A 22,809-nucleotide genomic window follows, 5' to 3' on the forward strand; every position below is an offset into this window, starting at 1 on the left:
TTTGTCGACACACAGGAAAAGGTGGAGTGTGGCTGGGCTGGTGATCGGGTGGGTAACATCAGCGACAACAGAACTGAGGGACCCTGGTTGCTGTAGTAACTTGGGTGTGTCGGGGGACGCCATGTGGTCACATCATACACACACACACACACACACACACACACACACACACACACACAACTTGCTTTCTTTGCTGCAAGTCTTTTGGAGACTTTGTGGCCAAGAGTATGTAGACATGATGTGCAGGCTGAGTCTGGAGCTGTCTGTTCATAGTTTGGGGCCCTTACTTCAGTTCAAGTAATGTCACAGCAGACAGTACGATGATATTTTAAACAACAGTGAGCTTCCAACTTAGTGTCGACAGTTTGTGTTTGTCCTTCTCTTGATCTACCAAGTCAGTGTGCCCGTGTGTGCACTGAAGCAGCTCCATGAAGAAAGAACGTGACTGTTCTGCACAGTGCTCTGACCTCAGAGCAGTAGAGTCACACCACTGCTGCTACAATGAGATCACATCCAGGTGTGCTGCTCAGGTGTCCATATACTTCTGCACATGTACAGAGTCCCTCACTGACAATAAAGTTGTATCATGTCATATGGTATCTTGTGAATTAGCACCACAACTGGTTAGGTGCAGGAAAACAACTGTGGTTGGACGTCATCACGTCTTGTTTTTGATGTAATGCAACAATTTGACGTGACGTGACGTGACGTGACGTGACGTTGGCTACAAAGTTTTTCAGTTTACAATATTAGAAAACTATGAAAAGCTCACATCTCATTGGACTACTGTGTCAGGAGAAGTACTGCACAAAACACCTTACAGACACACTACAGTCCAGGACAGAGGTCCTGCAATAGATGCTACTTTGGCTAAGCTAACCATGCTCCATGTGTGTTGAGCCTGAGTCAGAGAGGATACAGTCACGTGATCATATTGGGCTGCACCTCGATCATCCTTCCATTCTCTGACTCTCTCCATGTCTACAGTATGTTTGGTCTGCTGCCAGCTCTCTTTCCTTTTCTAAAACAATACGTGTGTTCAGTAAGAGAAGTAAATCTCTTACGTGCATCTTTAACATATTAACCCACTAACGGACAAAATGTGAGCCAACAGAGAAACCACTAAGAGGCTTGATTCTGATTTTAGAATCTGCTCTGCGTCTGTAGGTCAAAGCTGAAGAGTTAAGAACAGCAGTTCTCACGAGCGTCCTGAAAGAGTTGGCAAAATAAACTGCTGTGAAAAGAGAGCGGCCCTGCAGTGTCATCGGGTTCATTCCCAGCCTTGAACAAGTACTGAGGTACTGTGAACCCAGCTACACCTCAGAGGCAGATACTGTCATTTCATTTTATATTTTAAGGTAAAAGATGAGAGGGATTAAGAGTATTTTAAGGGTCATTGTTTCTATTTTAGTGAGTAAACTAGCAGCACACAAACATCCTGTTGATTGATTTCCAAACTTTGCAAATACATAGAACTATTTCTTCTTTTTTTCAAATGCCAGCAGCAGAGCTGAGGGGGTTGTGCATCTGTCTGTCGGCTCCTCGGTGGCTCAGCAACAACCCGAAGCAGCATCTCCATCATCACACTCCAGTGACTTCAATAACGCTTCATTGACAGTGACATCTCCCTTAGTGACTCCCTCAGTTTCACCCAAAAACCCTGACGTCCCAGAAGAACACTGACAGACAAGTCCAAAAAAACACGTCAGTGCTGCTGGTTTTTTATTTCTGTTTTCACCAAAAATCTACTGCCACTGATTTGCAGGATTGTAATTAAATCTGAAACAGGATCCAGTTCTCTGAGCTTCAGTGTGGCACAAGGTGAATATATAATCGTACACCTCAGCCTGTGTGTCAGAGGAAGCTATTTCTGTCAGAAGGAGCCACCCCATCACCTCCTCTTTCTATGCTAATTATCTTCAGGGTGGAACTGTCAAAGCATTATTTCAGAACGTGCTGCGCTTTCACAAAGTAAAGTTTACACTGGAGGATAGAGAGGACAGTGAAGAATGAGAGTGTGAGGCAGCCATGACTTACATCGTATTAAAGATGAACACATCAGAGGTGAGCCAGCACAAGAAATCAAATATCACACACTAATGTATTCTCAAAACAAAAACAAGATTATTGTTGTGATACAGATTTTAGATCATATCACCAACCCTAGAAACAGTTCAACATTTTGGGGGGTTCCTTCAGCTGCAGGAGCTGAGCTCATCATAAAGACTGGGAGCAGGGGGAAACACCCAGCCTTAAAAAGCACGCCTATAAAACACCTCTTAAATCCTCTTATTTACAATATAACAGAAACAAACTGCCAGTGTGTGCTTTAAGGGGGAGTTATAAGGTGGAACTATTTCCAAGCATACACAACAAAGCATCCTGAAGTCTTGTTGTCCCAGTGAGGATGCAGGTTCAACACCATTGTGCCTGCACAGAGACCACCACAACTACAACCTGACCAAGTGTACAAAGAAACTGAAATTCTTCCAGGGGCGACTTATGTTTTATTCATTTAACTTATGTCTTATTTCCTACACAATGATCCTGTTATAGCGTTTACTCTGTAACCCTGGAACTAAAGATCTTCTAACTGCCATGTTCTAACTAGAGTTAAGGTGCGTTCCAGGCAACCCGTAACTCGTGTTTTCACAACCTGTAACCCGTGAAAGTGCACTGGAACGGCAGTCAAACCCATAACTTCCCACCCATGAACTCGTACCAGATCGATGTACTCCCAGTTACGGTTTCTGACGCCACACAGCCCTCTAAACCAATTACCTTACTCCTCTAAACAACAATGGCAGCCCTATGGATGCGGTGTTGATGCAGGTGATACATGGTGAGAAATAGACATAAAATAACCCTAATGTTAACGCATTATTGGCAGCCGCTCTAACAGCTGGTTTCTAGTGCAAGAATAAATCAATACAAAATACGTTTACAAACACACAGATAACGTAAAAAATAGCCTATAATAGCATCTGTGACCCTATCCTCCGTTTCACTCAAATGAGCAAGGAGCAGGCACCTTTGGCAATAGCAATAATGGGGAAGCACAAACAAATGGTTCGCCATGTTCAACGTTAAACAGGAAGTAACTGGCAGTTTGCCGTAACTTTCCTGGAACGCTACAAAGTCGTAACTCGTGACTTGAAGTCGTGACTCACGAGTTCAAAAGCCTGCCTGGAACGCACCATAAATATACTCATCGAAACTATTTCCTGTTTCCAGAGATATTTAACAGCCAGAGAACGGGGCAAACATTCTAATGGTAACCCACTGACATGCACAAAACACATATATCATACAGAAATGCGCAAGTTCTTAAGTCCTCATTGTTCCTCTGCATGGATGCACGTCTCAGAGTCGGCATGGATGCAAAACTCGGGTTGTTTTTTTTTTGCCAATATCCAATATGCCAATATTTAACAACTTATTTGTCTGATACCAATATCAATATATTAATTTTTCCCACCTAATGTCAGTGATCATCAAGTCTCTTCTGTTGTGGGATTAACATCATATTATACATACATACTCTTATGGTGATGGCCCAGCAGCAGAAGGAGACAACACTTTTCAGTGTGTGTGTGATATTTATTTAATGTGCAAAATACCAAAAAGCATGTTGGACGATTCTGATAGTTATTATTTTAAAGCCGATATCAGCCAATACAGATGGCGTGCTGATATCATCGTGCATCCCCTTAGTGGCACAACAGTAACGTCCTTTTGGCCCGTCAAATTTATCTACTGTAGGTTTGACCATCTAAATTATGTGAACACAACATGACGTCTGCCTCCAGCTTCACATGGAAATCCATCTAAGCATAATAAAAAACAGCAAATTACCTACTTATAAATAAAATCATTTACATGATGCTGTTCTCAGCAGACGGATCAATGAACCTTGTGTTTCATATTCCTCACCACAGCTGCAGCAAAGTTTATGTCACTTTCATTCTTTGAGCAACGTGAGAGTCATTCTATTATCAATACCACCAAATAAAACACTATGCACATTTGTCCTTGTTGCATTCAGTGTTGCTTGAAATATGACTAATGCGTTTTGACTGTAGCTGAAGTTATACCTTAGAAACAGGTCAATATCCCTGGATAACCAAAGGGTTAATTTAACGACACCAACTCCCGTGTGTGCACGGTGAGAGAGGAGAGGGAGAGACGCTGTGCTGCTGCCAGAGGAGCCGCTGACTGAGTCCCCTCTGAGCGCTAAGAGAAGTAAAACATTCAGGACGCCACAGTTGATTCCACACTACTGAAGCTGCTCCTCTTTTTGGATCCACCGCAGAGTCGGCAATAATTTCACTTTCAGCCATGCTTGTTGTTGCCGTGGGTAACAGTATGACATCATGTCGTGATGTCAACAAGTCTAAATATCGCAAGAATTAAAATAAATCAAAATGTTTCTGTTTGTTTACAGGCAAAACAAACAACAACATGTTTATGAGCTTTACAGATTTTGGTAGCAGAGCGAGCCGAGCTGTTTCCTCTTTTTCCTAGTCTGAAGCTAAGCTAAGCTAAGCTAAACTAAGCTAACCATGTCCTGACATTATCTCATTCTCAAGAAGAAAAAACTTAATCTTAAATATCTAATACTGTATTTCCGATAATATTCTGAACTCTTCAGTGTGAGCTTTCTCCTCGTCGCTGTAGCCGGCTGCTAGCATCTCTCATTGACTCATAATTACAGTGGAGCTAGCGGAGAGGGTCAGCTTCCAACTGCTTGCAGGAATTCCTCATTAACAGACTCTCACCATGATTAATGAGGACGACTTGGACAGGTAGGTGAGCCCACACACACACACACACACACACACACACACACACACGTGCAGACACACACACGTGCAGACACAACAGTGTGAGCGCACGTCTCCTCTGGCAGACAGTAAAGCCTCTAATGATGCGCATAATAAAAACTCTCCCACCCACTGTGCAGCAGCACCTCAGAGATGCTGTAAACATAAAGTCAGGTAATAGTCCTGTCTCTTGTTCACCCTTTCACCCTGAGCAGCGTGTGGCATCCATTAATACTGACCTAAATGATTTCATTTTGCTCCCAGGGCAGCATCATTCCCACTGTATGCAGCGTGCAAAGCAGCCTCGCTTTGAATACTAATTATGTTCCGAATAATAAAGGGCAATCAATTCTCAAATCCTGAGGATGTTGTTGGAATTAGTGCACACATGCAGCACCATGTTTGACAAATGGGTTCATTATCTTTCAGCTGAATGGTCCGGCTGTCGAGGAGAGTAACATTTATGCATAATTTATGTTCACCTCCATGGAGCCATTTGTACTAATCTGATGTATATGTAGAAGACAGGAGCTCCCAAATCTCTCCTCAAGAACAAAACACTGAAGCTCAGCAATGATGTATGTCAACAGGGTCATGACAACTGTGTGAGACGTCCAGGCAGGAGGAGGTCAGGGACTGTGGGGATACAAGGCACCCATGAGGACCCTTCAACACACATACAGACACACAGCAGCTGAATCCAAATGTCTGGACTTTCCTGCAGACTCATGGTCTTAACCAAGGTCACAAATGGTGGAATATTACCAATATATAGTATATGGATTGGACGATTCAAAAGAAAATAATAGCATAATAGCATAATTATGATCCATGGGCTATGTATCATGTTTATAGTGAATATTTGTGTTGATGTTGGAGAGGAGACATATGCAACTTGTTTTAATCTGCAGAATCAGCCCACCTGATATGAGGATGGGGTCAGATGTGACTATGATAGTATCTGTGTTAATGTGTAGGCAAGAGTAGAGTTTTATTGTGCATACCAACCATTATCTGTCTCTCCTCTGCTGCATAAAACAGCAGTGGTCTCTCATTCAAACAGCTCTGGTGTTGTGTTCAGAGTTTTGTTGGTGAGATTACAAATGAGGACGTCATCTTCCTGCCTCATGCCAGAAAAATCCTTAACACACAAACTGGCACAAAAATGTTAACATCTATAATAGATGTCTTCAGTAAACCACAGGCTGCAGCCTTGGTAGCTGTGCTGCTGGTACAATAGTGGCTCCACTGCCCTGACTGCAGGCAGACCAGAATACTTTACAAACATGTCGAAGACGTCCAGTGTCTCTGTGGAATCTACACATTCTCTCACCTGCACATGGAAAACTACAGTCGATGAGGAAAGATAGTGGCTGAGGCAAACTATTGTCAAAATTAAACAACAAAAACACTTCATTAAAAAATTAGAAACAGGGTTAATAAAAACAGGAACATTAATTCATGGCCTGTGACAGAACAGGACACAAACTGTGATGTGCTACTTGTCCATGATCTACGGCCCCGATCTCCCCCTGCCTCTCTACTTTCTGTGTTAGCACTGGATGAACATTGTGAAGCGCAAAATCACATATGGCACGACACAGGAACAAAATTTCATGTCTTAGGCCTGACACTTTTGCAGGCTTGATGTGTTTATGATCAGCATGCCAAGTCTTCGGACACAACATGGTATGTATAATTTCTTTAAACATATTTGCAGATAAATGCAGAACCTGTGAGCAGCGAGACAAGATGTTGGAGTTTATAGTCCGAGTAGTATTGACCAGTCGCATCTGAGTGGTCTCTGGTTGCATGTAGGTAAGCACTCTGTGTGGAGAATAGGGATAGGCAATTTAGATAACTTCTATATTTGAGTACTAGATTAAATTATCAAAGAGTATTCAAGTACTCGCAATTACAAATTCTAACATAAGAACAGAAATGTATTTTGGCCAATAATGGAAACCAAGCGCAATCTGACTTCAATGAGCCTATTAAACCATTAATTCAAAGTTAACATAAGAAAGATCTGTAAACTTTCTGTTGCTGCCGTTACATAGATTAGATGTAGCAGAGTCCTGAGCCGCTCTCCTCTCAGTCAGTTTAGCATGAGCTAACACAGCAGCTGTGGATAACACCCAACACTATTAACAGACCTAACAATCTCACAACAACGTCAAAACTGCTCAACTCTGTCGTCAAACCTGCTAATAATTATTTTTATGTAATGTTAGCCATGTGATGCTAGCGCTTAGCCCTGTCACTGTGTGTGTTCGTGTGTGTGAGAACCCTCAGCAACTGTGCCAAGCAGAGAGCTCACACTCCCGCAGCAGCAGACTTATAAAGGGACAGCGAAGCAAGGAGGTGCTGAGCAAAGCAATATGTTGCGCGCAGCCCTGCAATGAAATAAGATTTTAAATAGTAAAAAAAAAAGTCATGTTCACAGGTGGGAGGTTGCATGGGTGGTGATCTCTCTGTACGGTAAACAAAAACTGACGAACAAATGAAGTACTCTGCCAGTTTCTAGTGGAGAGCAAAAGAGGTGAGACGCATTGGCCGAAATGCAGCCTGGGACCCATCAGCTGATGTTAGCTGATGTTAGCTAATGTTAGCTGATGTTAGCTAATGTTAACTGATGTTAGCTAATGTTAGCTGATGTTAGCTAATGTTAGCTGATGTTAGCTGATGTTAGCTAATGTTAGCTGATGTTAGCTAATGTTAGCTGATGTTAGCTGATGTTAGCTAATGTTAGCTGATGTTAGCTAATGTTAGCTGATGTTAGCTGATGTTAGCTAATGTTAACTGATGTTAGCTAATGTTAGCTGATGTTAGCTGATGTTAGCTAATGTTAGCTAATGTTAACTGATGTTAACTGATGTTAGCTAATGTTAGCTAATGTTAACTGATGTTAGCTGATGTTAGCTAATGTTAACTGATGTTAGCTGATGTTAGCTAATGTTAGCTGATGTTAGCTGATGTTAGCTAATGTTAACTGATGTTAGCTAATGTTAGCTGATGTTAGCTGATGTTAGCTAATGTTAGCTAATGTTAACTGATGTTAACTGATGTTAGCTAATGTTAGCTAATGTTAACTGATGTTAACTGATGTTAGCTAATGTTAGCTGATGTTAGCTGATGTTAGCTAATGTTAACTGATGTTAACTGATGTTAGCTGATGTTAGCTGATGTTAGCTAATGTTAGCTAATGTTAACTGATGTTAACTGATGTTAGCTGATGTTAGCTAATGTTAACTGATGTTAGCTGATGTTAGCTGATGTTAGCTGATGGGTTGCGAGACTGCATATTTGACTGTTTTAATTTGTGTATACAGCAGTGTCTGAAGTTGATGAGTGCCGGTCTTGCCCAGCATTCTTCAAACACACCACTCAAACTTTAGTCAAACACAATTTCAGCTTTATGAAGGGGGAGTCAGAACACAAGGACAAATGAAGAATCATATGTGATGGTTAACAAAATGTTGTCACACATCAACGCATATTAGAGCTACATCACAATGACAGCTACAGAAAATAACTTAGCTGTTATATTGCATTACGTGGAGGGTTATCCACCAAAGATTATTGTAACAGGTTCATTACAAGATTTATTTATTAGTTTCTCATCAGTGACAGACAGTGCATTGAAAAGTCAGTAAAATAAGTTCAAAATCTAAAACAAGATAAACTAAACAGACTAAGATCACAGAATGTCACACACACACACACACACACACACACACACACACACACACACACATCAACTCTCAAATTACACAACAAATTCCATGACTTTTCCAAACCTTTCAAGGATTTTCACTTATTCCGCAACTTTTACAAGCCTGGAAAATGTGATTGTGACATTCAAGACTTTTCCAGGTTTTCAATGACCATGGCAGCCCTGATCAGAACCCCTGAAGTGTTGGCCGAGGCCCCGAGAGACTGATGGTGGACTGATGGACTGAAGTCTGTGAGCACTCAGACACATTTGGATTCAGACACACTCTCTGATCAGTGTCAAAAAACCTGACAGCGGCCAACATGTAAACGGGGTGAAAATATCTGCACTTTGTTCCTCCATGAATCCAACTGTTCATCTTTCTGCTCTGAGCAGCAGCGACAGATTAAACAGTGACAGACAGAAGCAGAGGTCTGTGGGCACTGCAGGGCAACACATCCTGTCCCTCTCCCTCCTGCTGTCACAACATCGAATAAAGCCTAACAACCATGGCTGCTTACACCAGTTATTCCTCGGGTTTCACTGAAGGGGAGACCAACAGAGCAACAACCAAGCCCAGCGTCAACAGCAAGAAAACCTGCAAGAATCATTGGTCACAGATCCATCCATCAATCAGAGAGTCACCATTTGTTCCTGCAGCTCAGAATATGACAGGGGAACAATAGTGCATGAAATGAATAACCAAAAATAATGAAGCCGTTAAGAGCATGCCTGTTTTCTGCCATGGAAAAACATGCATCTAGTCTGCTCTCCTCAATCAGCAGAGCTAACAGAATGACAGCTGATAATGGTTTTAGGACTCAATTGGAGCAAAAACAAACAATACGTTCTGGGTTTTGTCGCCTGCAGCCTCAACGCTCCACAGCCACAATAAGAAACAATTTCCCAGCCTGTTGATGGAGATTAGAAACCCATTTTCCAACATCTCGTTAATAGATTTCTTTCTGCTTTCAGTTTTATCTGGCGTTGACATTCATCAGCTTCCTTTGCCGAACCTGGACAAACATTTTCTGATTTCCAGCTGGAAACACGTTTTTATTACAGAGACTTCTGCATCCACAAACCGTGAAGTCAAACAACAGGCTTCTTTCGTTTATCAGCGACACATAAAAACGTGTGAACGAGGAGATGAGTTAAAAATACTCTGCAGTGGAAGTGACTGCGCCAAAAGAGGATTAAGCCTGTCCCATTCCTGCCATAACCTCGCTGTGCTCACAGAGAGTTACACATTTTCATTCAGTCGCACAGTTTACGCAGCATTACGCAGGATTAATGGTGCAGGCTGACTGTTTTAGAGATGAATTTAACTGTGTCTGAACCTCTCTTGACCTATATCCTTAACTGGAGCAATGCAGCACTGTCGTCCTGAAGGGAGATGCTTCATTAGTTTCAGGATGCTCATGTGTGTGTTTTCCTGCACTGAGTAAAACTATGAAGACAGACGGGCTTTTTATGAGCTCCAAATGTCGCTCTCATGCTAAAGAAAGGCAGAGAAAACAGATAAATATTCCCAAACTTTAAATCTAATTCCCTTTGTTGTGATCTAAATCAAATCTCTGGACCAGAGTGAAAACGAGAGGGGAATAAATGAGCATGTGGGTGATGTTTAAATACACTCGATGGAGAGAAGCACTACAACTGGATTAGATTCACTTCTGAAAATAACTATTTACTGATTATGCACCTTGGAATACCAAGTGCATAAAATCAGCCTGAAAATATAGCTTCAATAAATCAGAAATATCAGTGAACAGTGAAGTGGTTTGGAGTGAAAGAATCGTGTGGTTTGTTTGAGCACTCTTCTGTCGTGGTTGTACCTGTTGCTCTGAGCCACGTTGTCAAGTGCTGAAATTCAAGTCTGTGCTTTGGTTCAGGACACGCTATGTGTCCTAGTATGTTAGCACATACTGAAGGTTAAAGGTCAAGCTAAAACAAAACCTGAAGTTAGCCACACCAAACAAACTTTCTAAGTAATCTATGCAAGGCTTGGTTTTGATCTCCTGTATGTTAAATGATGATATCACCTGGTGACTGGAACAAATACGAGAGTTGTTAATATCAAAGTATTTCTCTTTTCTCCCACGTCTGCAGGATAAACAGAAGGGACACTGAGATCAGGTCCTCAGCTAGCTACAGGCACGTTGTTAGGGTTTCAGCCCGTGATTGCATATTGTTGCTCCGTTTGTTTCCCCTTTTGGTGGGTGGGCATGGTTTTCAGAGTATGGTGCTCTGAGGATGTGGTGACTTCTAACAGAACAAAATGTCTAAACAAGCCACTGAGAGGCGAACAGGAACAGGTGAGCTTCTTCTGCACACGTGTTCAGGGCTAACAATGAACCAATGTCCAGTGTGCGTTATCTCTTTCTATTTGGCACTCCATTTATTCTCAATACAATATACACATGTTCACCCTGACACAGAGGGGCAACATCACTGCCCATATGTAATCGTTATTCCATTCAGCAAATTCAGGTTTACACGCTAATACTACGGCACGCTAACATAACACAGTGAGAAACTGTTTGCTTCCCGTTCCACACACCTGAATCCCATTATCTGGAGCTTATCAATATACACGTACACAAGAACGCTCCACCCTGTCTTCACTTTCACCACTGCATGTGTGTCTATTTAGATTTACCTTGTGTTGAGATAAGGCTAAAATAAAATCAGTCAAAACTATACTATGGCTCCGACAGAGGAAATGTGCTTTTCAAAATTTTGTTAGAGGAAAAAATTTACGCCGCTTTCATGTTTGCATGTTCAATATGAAACTGAAGCCAGAAGATGTTTAGCTTAGGGAAAAACAGCAGCACAGCTTTGTCTGAATGTACAAGAAGGTACAAGAAGGTACAAGAAGGTGGGGACAGGGGCATAGAGTGGGCGCTCAATGGTCCCTGTCCTACTTACAGGGCCCTCACTCCAACAACACACATCTTTGGAGTCAGCCTTCATTTTGATCTCAACTAAACACTTGCAACGTGTCATCTTGTACTGTTGTGATGCTATCACACTGAATACAAGTCTGTCCACAGACAGACAGACAGACACCTGACAAAGTACTCACTACAACAGGTGTCTCCAGGACACATTTCCTGATCTAGTGAAGGCATGAGCCACGCTAAGCTTAGCTCCCTCTGACTGTCTCGTACTTGTTGCCTCTGTTGTTGGGTTGGTTAGCTTGAGGCAACAAGAGACTGTTTAGGGTAAGAATGTCAGGGTAAGCCAATCAGAGGCAGAGTAAGGCAGAGTAGGGCGGGTCATGCCTCCGCTATCCTCGGAAATGCAATATTGCCTCCAGGACCATATTCTGACATGATCTCACACACACACACACACACACACACACACACACACACACACACACAAAGTGAATGCCAGCAGTCACAAATCAGCCTTCAGCACCTCAAACACTCACTCATTAATAAATGATATCATGTTGGGATTGTGCAGGGGAGTCATGTGCCAGACTACTTCATGCTTTTGCTTCTAACAATTGTTTTTAATTTATTTTTTATTCTTTTGGAAACTCATGTGTGTTTATGCATCCTAACTTGATATGATCTGCACTCTTTGGTAGTGTCGATACTATATTGTTTGGATGCAGTTTATGTTTGTTCCTCATGGCCAGTTATTTTACTATAACAGCAAAAACTGAAATGATGTGAAGTTAATTTGTTAACCTGCTCTGGTTGTCTCAGATTTTCTCGACCCAGATCCACCCTCTCTTTCCCTTCCCTTCATCCATCATCCTCCCTACCTCATCCCTACCAACATTCCTTCTCCCCTCTTCTCTTCTCCCCTCATCTCTTCTTATTCAGTATGGTGCAAACCTCTCCCACGTCTCATTCTAGGGACCATCTGGGGAGCCTGTAATCAGCCTGAGACTGAACCCCCACACACTGAGTCTCCCTCTGCTCGATCTCCAGTACATCCTCCCAGATCAACCTAAAAGAAGACGTCATTCTCACTTTGATCCATTCACCAGTCCTCAACACCTCTTGAATTACAATGAAACATTTAAACAACATATTGTTGTAGCGTGGTCCTTGCTGGTGCAGACTTTATTAAGATTCATTGATCACACAAAGGGCTATTACTTATTATCATGATGTGTTGTTTTGTACCTTAATGTATGTATGTAATCGACGTGTACCTGACGTAACTTGGCTGCCGTCTTGGCCAGGTCATCACTCAAAAGAGAATTTATAATTTGAATAAATAAAGGTTAAATAATGGCTTATAATTATTCATACTTACATCTGGCAACACAGCAAACTGTCTAAATCATTTGTTTTGTGTAGTTTATTATTCCTAAATCTGTGAGCCAGAAGGAACCTGCAACCTTCACACAAACCAGGTGATGCAAGCTGCCAAGGTCATGGAGGGAATATCACCAATTACCTGTGTGGCCGGCGGTGAGGCGTCATGTTGGAGCCTCTACCCTCTAAATATGACTAATTGCCCCTGCTGTTCTGCTTCTTATGATACAGGTTAGAACTCATTACCGGGATGTTCCGCCTCACTGGGCTCTGGTGCTCCGGCTCTCAGGCGCGTGAGGGGAAATAAACAACCACCTGGCCTTGCGCGCACACACACACACACACACGCACACACACACACACTTTAATGTTTTTATACTTACAAATAATTGGTTGGTTTTATCTGTTAAAGTGCATAACAGCTTTTGTTTTGTCACTCAGAGCTCCACTAAGGCACAATTCCAGTAATTTTTGGGGTAAATGTCCTCCAGGGGATTTCTGATGCCTCTGCCAAGTCCACTCTGCTGGGCATTAGCTGCAGTAATACCTTTTTCATTGATCTGTATCAGCTCCTCTGCCTGCAGTCTGAGTGTGGGCGAGCGAGGTACAAGATAGCTTGACACAAAATCCGTTCGGTGTGCCAGCATCGTCGGTTACCGCCGTCAGCCAAGCAAAACAAACAGGTTATAGTGCACTTACATGACTGCAGCGATTTATGCTTTATAATAAACCTGGAGCAAGATACTCAGGCAGTGACAGGCTGCAGATCAACCTGTTTTCTGATTTGACGGCTCCTCTTTGTAGATCGAGCTGCAGCAATCTGCTTTAAGGTTATGCAACAATTACTTGATCCAAACTGCCAAAGGTGCAGTGTTGACACATGACATGGCTTTCAGTTACAAGCTAAGGGTGGGGTTGACAAACAGAAGGAGAGACAAAGACGTAACAACACCTATTGAGAAGTCAGCTGCAGCTACACCTCTTCAGCTGGAGCTGTGATATCTCCCTGCACCAACTTGGCCTGTAGGCGCAAAGACAGTGCTGACGTCCTGACAGAAAACTGCCATTCACTTGTGCAGTTTCAGGATACAAGGATCAAGTTGTTCTTTGCGTACCATGAAACTACGAGAGCCAAAATGGGTCATGTACTTTCTGACTACCATTTACTGAGCCTCAGGTCCCGAGTGAGATTAACAAACTCCAGATATATCCGTAACATCGAGCCTCACGGGGGAAACAGACACGCTGATAACAAATAAATCACATAAACCTAAGCACATTAATCTAAAGCATTCTTACATGTGCATACTATCTGATGCAGATTCGTGCAGTCAGGATTTACCAGGATTAATCACTTCTACATTCAGCAACCGTGACATGTCACCATGTTTGAACAGTACAGTATGTGAGGCACTAAAAAGAACTCGGACTTCCAGGATTTAAAAGAAAAAAAACTTCTCGGGAGCTTGACAGCAAACAGCAAAAGTCATTTAGTCTCAGAGCAGTTTACTATACTTTCTCAGGTCATTACAATTCTTTGCACCATCATCAGGTGCAGCTCGCAGATGAAGGTCCCATGTACAAGAGGGGGCCCTTCTCAAAGAGTGACTTGCTGCCATATATATTTGGTACAAAAAACCTCCATAAAACTATGAGAACTTTCTGTATTCTCACATTTGTATTCATTGAGTCAAACATCAATTTAAGAGCAATGAAGGGCCACAGCAACAGATGATTTGGTTGTCATTCATGCAGGAAGTCAGAAAAAGATGATAAGATACATCTGCATTAAGGACACAAATGAATGACCATCAATTAACTTGAGTGACTAGGAACTCTTATCATTTATAGGCATTCCCCAGGGCTCAATCCTTGGGCCTCTTTTAATCAAAATTTACATGCTTCCACTGAACCAGATCACTCAAAATAAATTGAAAAACGTATCATACATATGCAAACAAAAGATCCAGATGTTCCTAACTGTCAACAAGTGACAAACATTCAATAGATTTTCTCTGCAAGTGCACTAAACAAATCAGCTCAAGCTAAATACAAACAAACTGAGGTCATTTGACATTTTTGCCAACTATTGTCTCAGACTAAGCCAAAAACAAAAACTAGGTCACAAACTTGTGTGTGATGATAGACTCAAAATAAAACATAACAGCCACATGAAATCAGTAACAAAGTCTTAATACTATCATCTTCAAGAACAGTTACACATTTTAGAAAATGCATTTTTCTTGCCAAGAGTTAGATGAAAGGAGTTGCACAATAATACTGGCACGTTATCAGTATCAGCTGACGTTGGCTTCAAAATGAACCACTGGAATCAGCCAACATGCCAATAAATTAGGTACGTCATCAGAATCGATTAACATGCTTTTTCTTATTTTGCACAATGAATGAATATCACATACATTGAAAAGTATTTGATGTCTCCATCTGCTGGTGGGTCGACACAATAAGAGTATGTATGCATAATATGATGTTAATGCCACGACAGAAAAGACTACGTGATGACTAAAATTATGTGGAGGAAAAAAAAATAGATATATCCACATTGGTATCGGTTATCGGGCCAAATGAGCTGTTATGTTGGCATATCGGGTAGCCACAAAAAATCCAATATTGTGCATCCCTACTGAATTCTTTTTTCTTTTTTTCTGATTTTTTTTGGGCATTTTAGCCTTTAATCGACAGGACAGACAAGTGTGAGAGGGGGAGAGAGAGAGGGAGTGACATGCAGGAAACGGCCACAGGCCGGAGCCGAACCTGGGCCCCCGCGGCAACAGCCCTGCACATGGGGCCCCCGCTCCACCCACCAAGCCACCGACGCCCCCTCCCTACTGAATTCTAATTGCAGGAGCCAGGTGAAAATAAGCTTAGCTTAGCATCGTAAACAGCTGGCCTGACCCTGTCAAAAGGTGCCTCAGAGTCAATGGAATGCCATGTTTGTATATTTATCCCCTCTAACCATTCAGCTCCAGTGCTCATGTGAAGTTAAGCTAAGCTAGGTTATCTGTGTCCTGGCCATGGACTGTATAAATAACAGACAAAGCCATGATGACATCACTCACTGGTTTGTGGACCCCTGTTTTGAAGCCTCAAGTTCAGCATTTCCACCGTCGCCATATTGGTTTTTTGGAGCCAGAAGTGACCATATGTGGACAAGAGGCTGGAGCTGGGGAGCAGTGAGGGGTGGACCTGACTCACAGACTGTGATGATGCTTTACAGACAGCGTGTCACTCAAGCAGCCTCACCCTTAACTATGGGTAACTTTGGGTCTTGGTCAAATGTAAACAGGAGAGTCATATAAAAATTCACCTCCTGTTCAGTTGTCATGAACATCGAAATTAGCTACAGAGACCAAAACTGTTTTCTGACCGAGGCTGTAAACATGTTTATTTCTGCATGTTAACACAGGAGTCTGTGGAGACTGACTCTGTTTTGGAGCCAGCCTCTAGTGGCTGTTGGCTGCACTGCAGTGTCTGCACTTGGCTCTAGCTCTATATATATATATATATATATATATATATATATATATATATATATATATTCAGCATACAGACACGTATCAAACGTCTCCTCGAAATCTCAGCAAAGAAAGCAAACAAGCACATTTGCCTAGCAGGCAGAGCTACTCCCTTAAAGACACAGCAGAAACACCAGTTAGAAAAACTTCTCCATGCTTTGATTTTCAAACGTAGACAACTGTCATGGCCTTTCCTCAAATTCCACCTCAAACAATATTCTCAAGCAACTTCCTGTCTATATAACACGTATCATAGATACACGTAAACTCCCACTGCTTTGCCTGGGAATGAATGGGATGCCATGTTTCCATGTTTCACCCCTTCTAGCCATTCAGTTTAGATCCAACATGTGTGTCTGTCACAGATGTCACACCTCCCTGATTATCAGAGTGAAAGAGACACACGTCACTGTGAGGACATGTCAGTGATCATGGGTGATGTGTGCCCTGACTCCCTGCTGCACAGGGTGCCCAGTGGCCACCCTGTGCAGCAGCAGCAGCAGCAGCAGCCTTGCTCCGTGGGTACCATGTCGGCTCCCTCCTCATCTACGCTCCTCCCCTGCTGGGCTCAATCAATCACACAACGCTCCACACTGCAACTGTGACCTCCACTGACAGTTAATGCTTTGTGCAGATCAACCCAGCTGAGCCGCAGCAGCCCATCGAGAGAGAGAGAGAGAGAGAGAGAGAGAGAGAAGCAGGAGCACAGACGACACACTGCTGCTTCAGCTGTCATGACTCAGACACGGCCACACATCATGATGTCACACACATGAACGTGTTTCTTACCTGCCCACTGTTTGGTTGGCGAGCTGTCTCATCCGGTTGAACTGCTTCTTCATCTTGTGTTTTTCTGCGTTACCAGCGGGCGGTAGAGCCTCTCCACATATCTCATTGATGGAATCAAGTCAGAGCTCCGCGCTGATCTACGGCAGACGAGGAGGGTCAGTCTCTAAACATCCAGTTTTAAACATCCAGTGTGGGCGAAGCTTTGAGCTAAAATCTCCTCATTTCAGCTGATGTGTGTCTCTCGTCCTCCGCTCCGCTCCGCTGCTCCACAGATGCTGGACCGATTCCTCCTCCTCCTCCTCCTCCTCCTCTCTCCCCAACACTGACAGCTCGCTGGCGACACGACGCTCCCCGCCGGTGCACTATGGGAAATGTAGTTTAATTAAGCCTCCTCTCCGCAGAGCTACATAACAAGTTTTTAATGTACAGTTGTAACGTTAATGTCACATTAATCACAACACATAGTGACTGTAAGGGAGAGAGGAGAACAATATGAATAAATTAATAAAGGAGAGCAGGGTATATGTGGATGAAAGACGACACCAGGAGCTGTAACATATACTTAAGGTCCAAACACACGTCAGATCCAGTGTGAAGGATTCAGAGATGTGATATAATATCTATAACTGTGTTTTCAGTAGTTTATAATCACCTGATAGTGAGAGGAGGTGTGTTTTCATCGCCCTGCAGTGAGCCCCTGTATATGAGGCGGGAACTCTTCCTCAAAATCCGCCATGTTGTTTCTACATACAGTAGCCCAGAACGGACAAACAAAACACTGGCTCTACATAGTGAAATTCGCGTTTTGGCCTCCGCCCTTGTAGTTCTCCTGCAGCAGAAGTCAGAAACTGGAAAATGTAAAAAGCACTTGAGGCTAACAGCAATGAAAAATTAAAATGTTATATCCATATATTTACTGTAACACCTGCTGCCTACTTTCCTTCACCCTGGACACATGGGACATGTTTCACTTCTACAACTTCACACATGCCACTAATTCTTACACTCTAGACCTTGTAGGCTAGACTATTACGTTTTTAAAATAAAATCACAACATTCAACTTTTAAATTCACTTTAGTTTTAATCACTGTCTTAAAGGAACAGTGTGTAAGATTTATCAGGATTTAGTGCCATCTGGTGGTGAGGACTGCAGATTGCAACCAGCTGAATTTTTTTTCCTGGTTAGACTTCCTTCAGTGTTGATTGTCCAGGAGGTTTTAACTGGGAGCTGAATTATCTGCAGAGGTCTCCTCCTCACCAAAACTAATAAACTCAGTGATTTAAACCGGTAAAAACACTGAATGAGGGTCCTAAGGACAGAGGGATGTCGTATGCTGTAAAGCCCCGTAAGGCAAACTGTGATTTGTGATATTGGGCTTTATAAATAAAATTGAAATTGAGATGTCCTCACAGTGCGGAAATGTCCCAACAATGCAAAAATGTCCAGAGGCTGTAGAGATGTCATCACAGAGCAGAGATGTTCTCACAATGCAGAAACGTCCCAACAATGCAAAAATGTCCCAACAATGCAATTGATTGATTGATTGATTGATTGATTGATTGATTGAATAAAGCAGTTTCACAAAAACGTTTTTGTGATGCTCTCATCGTGGAGAGGCTGATAACCACAGGGGCCAAAAACGAAAATGTAAAAATGCAAATGGCCATATCTTAAAGTTAAAGTTAAGTTAAAGATAAAGTCCCACTGATTGTCACACACCTGAGTGTGTGAAATTTGTTCTCTGCCTTTGACCCATCCCCTGAGGGAGCAGTGACCAGCAGCAGTGCCGCGCTCAGGAATCATGTGGTGATGTAGCAGTGGGTCCCATTTTTATAGTCTTTGGTATGACCCGGCCGGGGATCAAACCCATGACCTCCCAGTCTCAGGGCAGATGCTCTACAACTAGGCCACTGATCTGGAGCCAAGGTTTGGTTTGTCCGTTTTGGGCTACTGTAGAAACACGGAGGTGCAACATGGTGATCTCCATGGACGAGGACCAGCTCCCTGTGTAGATATAAAAGACTCGTTCCAAAGACGAAAGAACTACGATTCTTTTTTTCCTGGTGATTAAACACTAAAGAAAACATCATTTTTATGTTATATTACATTCGATTTCTGCCAGTATATATATCCTACACACTGGACCTTTAACTTCCTCTAACTTTGTTGACTACAACTGATTCATAGTGCTGCACAGTGACCTGTAGTTCACTACGTAATGCCATTAATTACATGGATTTATAGATGTAATTTGGATTAAACAGAAATATCTGCAGAAATACGCTGCATTGTTTGTCCTTTCAAAGCTTTATGCTTGGTCAGTATTTTTCACATTAACGATCTTAATTGGTTAAATGTCATTCCACCCAAAGATTAGTTAAAGTAGTTATTAATTAATGAAGGAGGATAAAACATACATTTTATATTATTTCTGGGGACACAACACAACACTTTTTCCTCCTTCGTAACCAAATACAGCAGGGATCCTTCCAATACAACTTTTTCTTTGTTTGTTTGTCAGTATAATTACTGTAATATATAATATCAGAAATACTCCTTTTCTGTCTCTTAAAATGAATCAGTTTGCCATCATGAAACATTAAAATATAAACAATAATAACATAAATGTTCTAAAAGGAGTTCAGTAGAACACAGAACGTGTGATTAACGGAGCAGATGCAATTTAATTTCATTTTAACACCCTTAAATTCCTGAGACAATGGTTTCCAACTTAAGGTCAGAGCCCTCACTGTGAATAACAAGATGATTAACTGAATACAAAATGAATAAATGAATAGAAAATAAAATCCTTTCAAACAATCAGAAAAACAAAAATATAGGCTGTAAGTGGAAAAGGTTGAACACGCCAGCCAAAGATACTAATTGTCTTCAGTTTCCGTTTGCCAGTAATTAAATACAAACAATGATGATTAAAGTAATCGATCTTTTTATTTGTCAGATTGAGTACAGTTTAAGGTCATCAGTCAGGGGTCAAGGACGAGGACTTAAAGGGTTAATAATCCTGTAAACTCTGCACATCAAGCATAAAAAATCTTTTTACTGGTGGCAATTTATAAATCCTTTGAAACCATAAAACTAAATATTATGTTTTGAAGCTACATTGTTTTAAATTGATACTGGTTCTCTTGATATAATCAGTTAGTCAGTTACGGTATAAAAATATTTAGCCTTTCATTCATTTAGCTTCTAAACAATGCTGTGATAAACATCGCAAAGTCACATCTGGACTATTTATTGTATTTATTTATGTATTGTATTATCATCTGAAGGCCTGCACGTGACATGTCAGAGGTATCAGGCTCCAACAGGCTCCAGCAGGCCTGTTCATAGCCCACAAGAGGGAAATGTCAGCACACTTGAATATTCATGAACACATTGTTAATTACCAACAAAGGTTTTATTATTCAGGTGAAATTTAATTGTTCAGGCTCGGTGGCAAAGATTTAAAAGTACACCTGATGTTAAGTTTAAACTGCAGCTTCACCGGATGTGATGTTTGGTGCAGCGACATAGTTTGTGCAGGCAAACAGCGCCATCTTGTGTCTGTTGGAGTAAAGTAGAGCTCTCAGTAATGTCTGATCTGCAGGAGCAGCAGTGACGTCAACACTGTGTGGACCCTCATGTTGCAACCAGTCTATGGCTGCACCACACTGGAACTCTCAGCTGCAGGTTTATCAGGTGAAAACAAAGGTAAACCCACGAATAAAACACTCACTGTGAAAGTGTTTAATTCACTAGATCAGCCCGAAACACACATTTCAATCTGACTAATTTATTTATGAGCAAGTTGTCAAGGTATTGTTTTATGTTGTGATTAAAGAGTGGGCAATTAGTAGTTGTTAACATTATTATTAGTGTTAAAAAAATTAAAAATTAAAACAAATTAAATATCACATTAAAAACAATGGCCACAAGAGTGGCCTAAAAAATAAAATTTAAATTAAATATTAATTTAAAGAAAGAATAATATTTAATAATAATAATATAATAATTAGGCCTAAGTAATAATATTTAAATAAGAATATGTTCCTCTTATTAATTTTATCTTATATAAAGTATATTATTATAAAGTACAATTTATTTAGCATTTTATTTTTTCAAGTTATATATTGCAGGATTTTTAAAATGCAGATTATAATGTTTTCAGACTTGGTGCTTATTAAAATGTTCATGCTGAGAACATATTTGAAAAACACACAAAACATAATTATACAACAATTTCACAACTGACACAGCTGGAACTGAACTCATGGTTCAGAAGACGAGGGAGCTGTTATTAAACCAGTCGGGTCCTGAACCTGTGACTCTCATCATCTATAACTCGCTGCATATAATGTATAACTCTTATTTACCTGTCAGACATCATATGTTCCTCTGACACCCACTACTGCTCATACTAATTTATGTTTACAGTTTAATTTCTCTGAAATGTAGCTACTGCAATATTGATTTACTTCTTTGGAAAATATTTTATGCACTCTATTGTATTCTATAGTAAATGTTTAAATGACATTATTATCATTTTTAGGCCTGGTTGCTTCATGGAGTCAGGCACTAAAGGATTTCACTCATATTGTGTGTGCTCTCTCAAGGCAACTGAATCGAACGCAACTGGACTTAGTTTTGTCTTAGAAGACGTTTCACCTCTTATCCAAGAGGCTTCATCAGTTCATGCTTGTCTGACTAGGCTGGAACTAGTCTGACAAACTGGTGTGGAAACACCCAGGTATTTAACCTCTGGGGAGGTCTTCACAAGGCCAATAGGCCCGTTTCCACTGAAGAAGTTCCTGGTACTATTTGGGGGGCAGGAACTACTACAGGAACGTCCTCTCGTTCGGCCCTCTCAACTGCCGTGATGAAGATGTCACTGGTTTGTTAGTGCTCCAATGGTGTGTCAATGACAGTCGTTGAAACTCCTGCTGCACCGGTGGTCGTTGGAGTTGTTAGAGTCACATGAGGCCATTTGTGAACGACCGTTGTTTTTAGAGGTTAAGTTGTTAAGCCTCCTGGGCAAGGATGAAAGGACAGCATTATAGGTGGGGGATAGGTGGTGTCGCAGACCTCCTCCTCTATTGAGAGATGGCTTTTCCAATTTCACATAGATGGCTTCTTTTACACCTCTTTCAAACCATCGGTCTTGCCTGTCCAAAATGTGCACATTGCTGTCTTCGAAGGAGTATACTTTCTCCTTGAGGTGTAGATAGACAGCTGAGTCTTGCCCTGATGAGTTAGCCCTTCTATGTTGGGCCATGTGTTTGTTTAGTGGTTGTTTTGTTTCACCAATGTACAAGTCTGGGCATTCCTCACTGCACTGGACAGCGTACACTAGGTTGCTCTTCTGAGTGTGTGGTGTACGGTCTTTTGGGTGTACCAGTCTTTGTCTGAGTGTGTTACTGGGTTTGGCCCATTGGCCTTGTGAAGACCTCCCCAGAGGTTAAATACCTGGGTTGTTTCCACACCAGTTTGTCAGACTAGTTTCAGCCTAGTCAGACAAGCAGGAACTGATGAAGCCTCTTGGATAAGAGGTGAAACGTCTTCTAAGACAAAACTAAGTCCAGTTGTGTTTGATTCAATTGTCCTGAGATAACTATGACCTGGATAAATGAGCATATCCACAGGCATGTTGTGTGTTAGTGTGTT

General features: G+C 41.6%; 1 protein-coding gene across 2 annotated transcripts in view; it reads right to left on the reverse strand.

Moving 5' to 3' along the window:
• The window catches only part of LOC117247370 (rho GTPase-activating protein 44-like), a 120,157-nt gene extending 102,691 nt beyond the window's left edge, over positions 1-17,466 (reverse strand). Inside the window, exon 1 of one of the 2 annotated variants that reach the window (XM_078163186.1) lies at positions 17,147-17,466. In XM_078163186.1, coding sequence (XP_078019312.1) covers positions 17,147-17,199 — 53 coding nt within the window. In that variant the 5' untranslated portion in view covers positions 17,200-17,466. The remainder of the gene's footprint in view (positions 1-17,146) is intronic. The other variant, XM_078163182.1, reaches the window with a different exon arrangement.
• Between the last annotated feature and the right edge of the window lie 5,343 nt (positions 17,467-22,809).

Source organism: Epinephelus lanceolatus, chromosome 21, assembly GCF_041903045.1.
Source record: "Epinephelus lanceolatus isolate andai-2023 chromosome 21, ASM4190304v1, whole genome shotgun sequence".
Lineage (NCBI taxonomy): Eukaryota > Metazoa > Chordata > Actinopteri > Perciformes > Serranidae > Epinephelus > Epinephelus lanceolatus.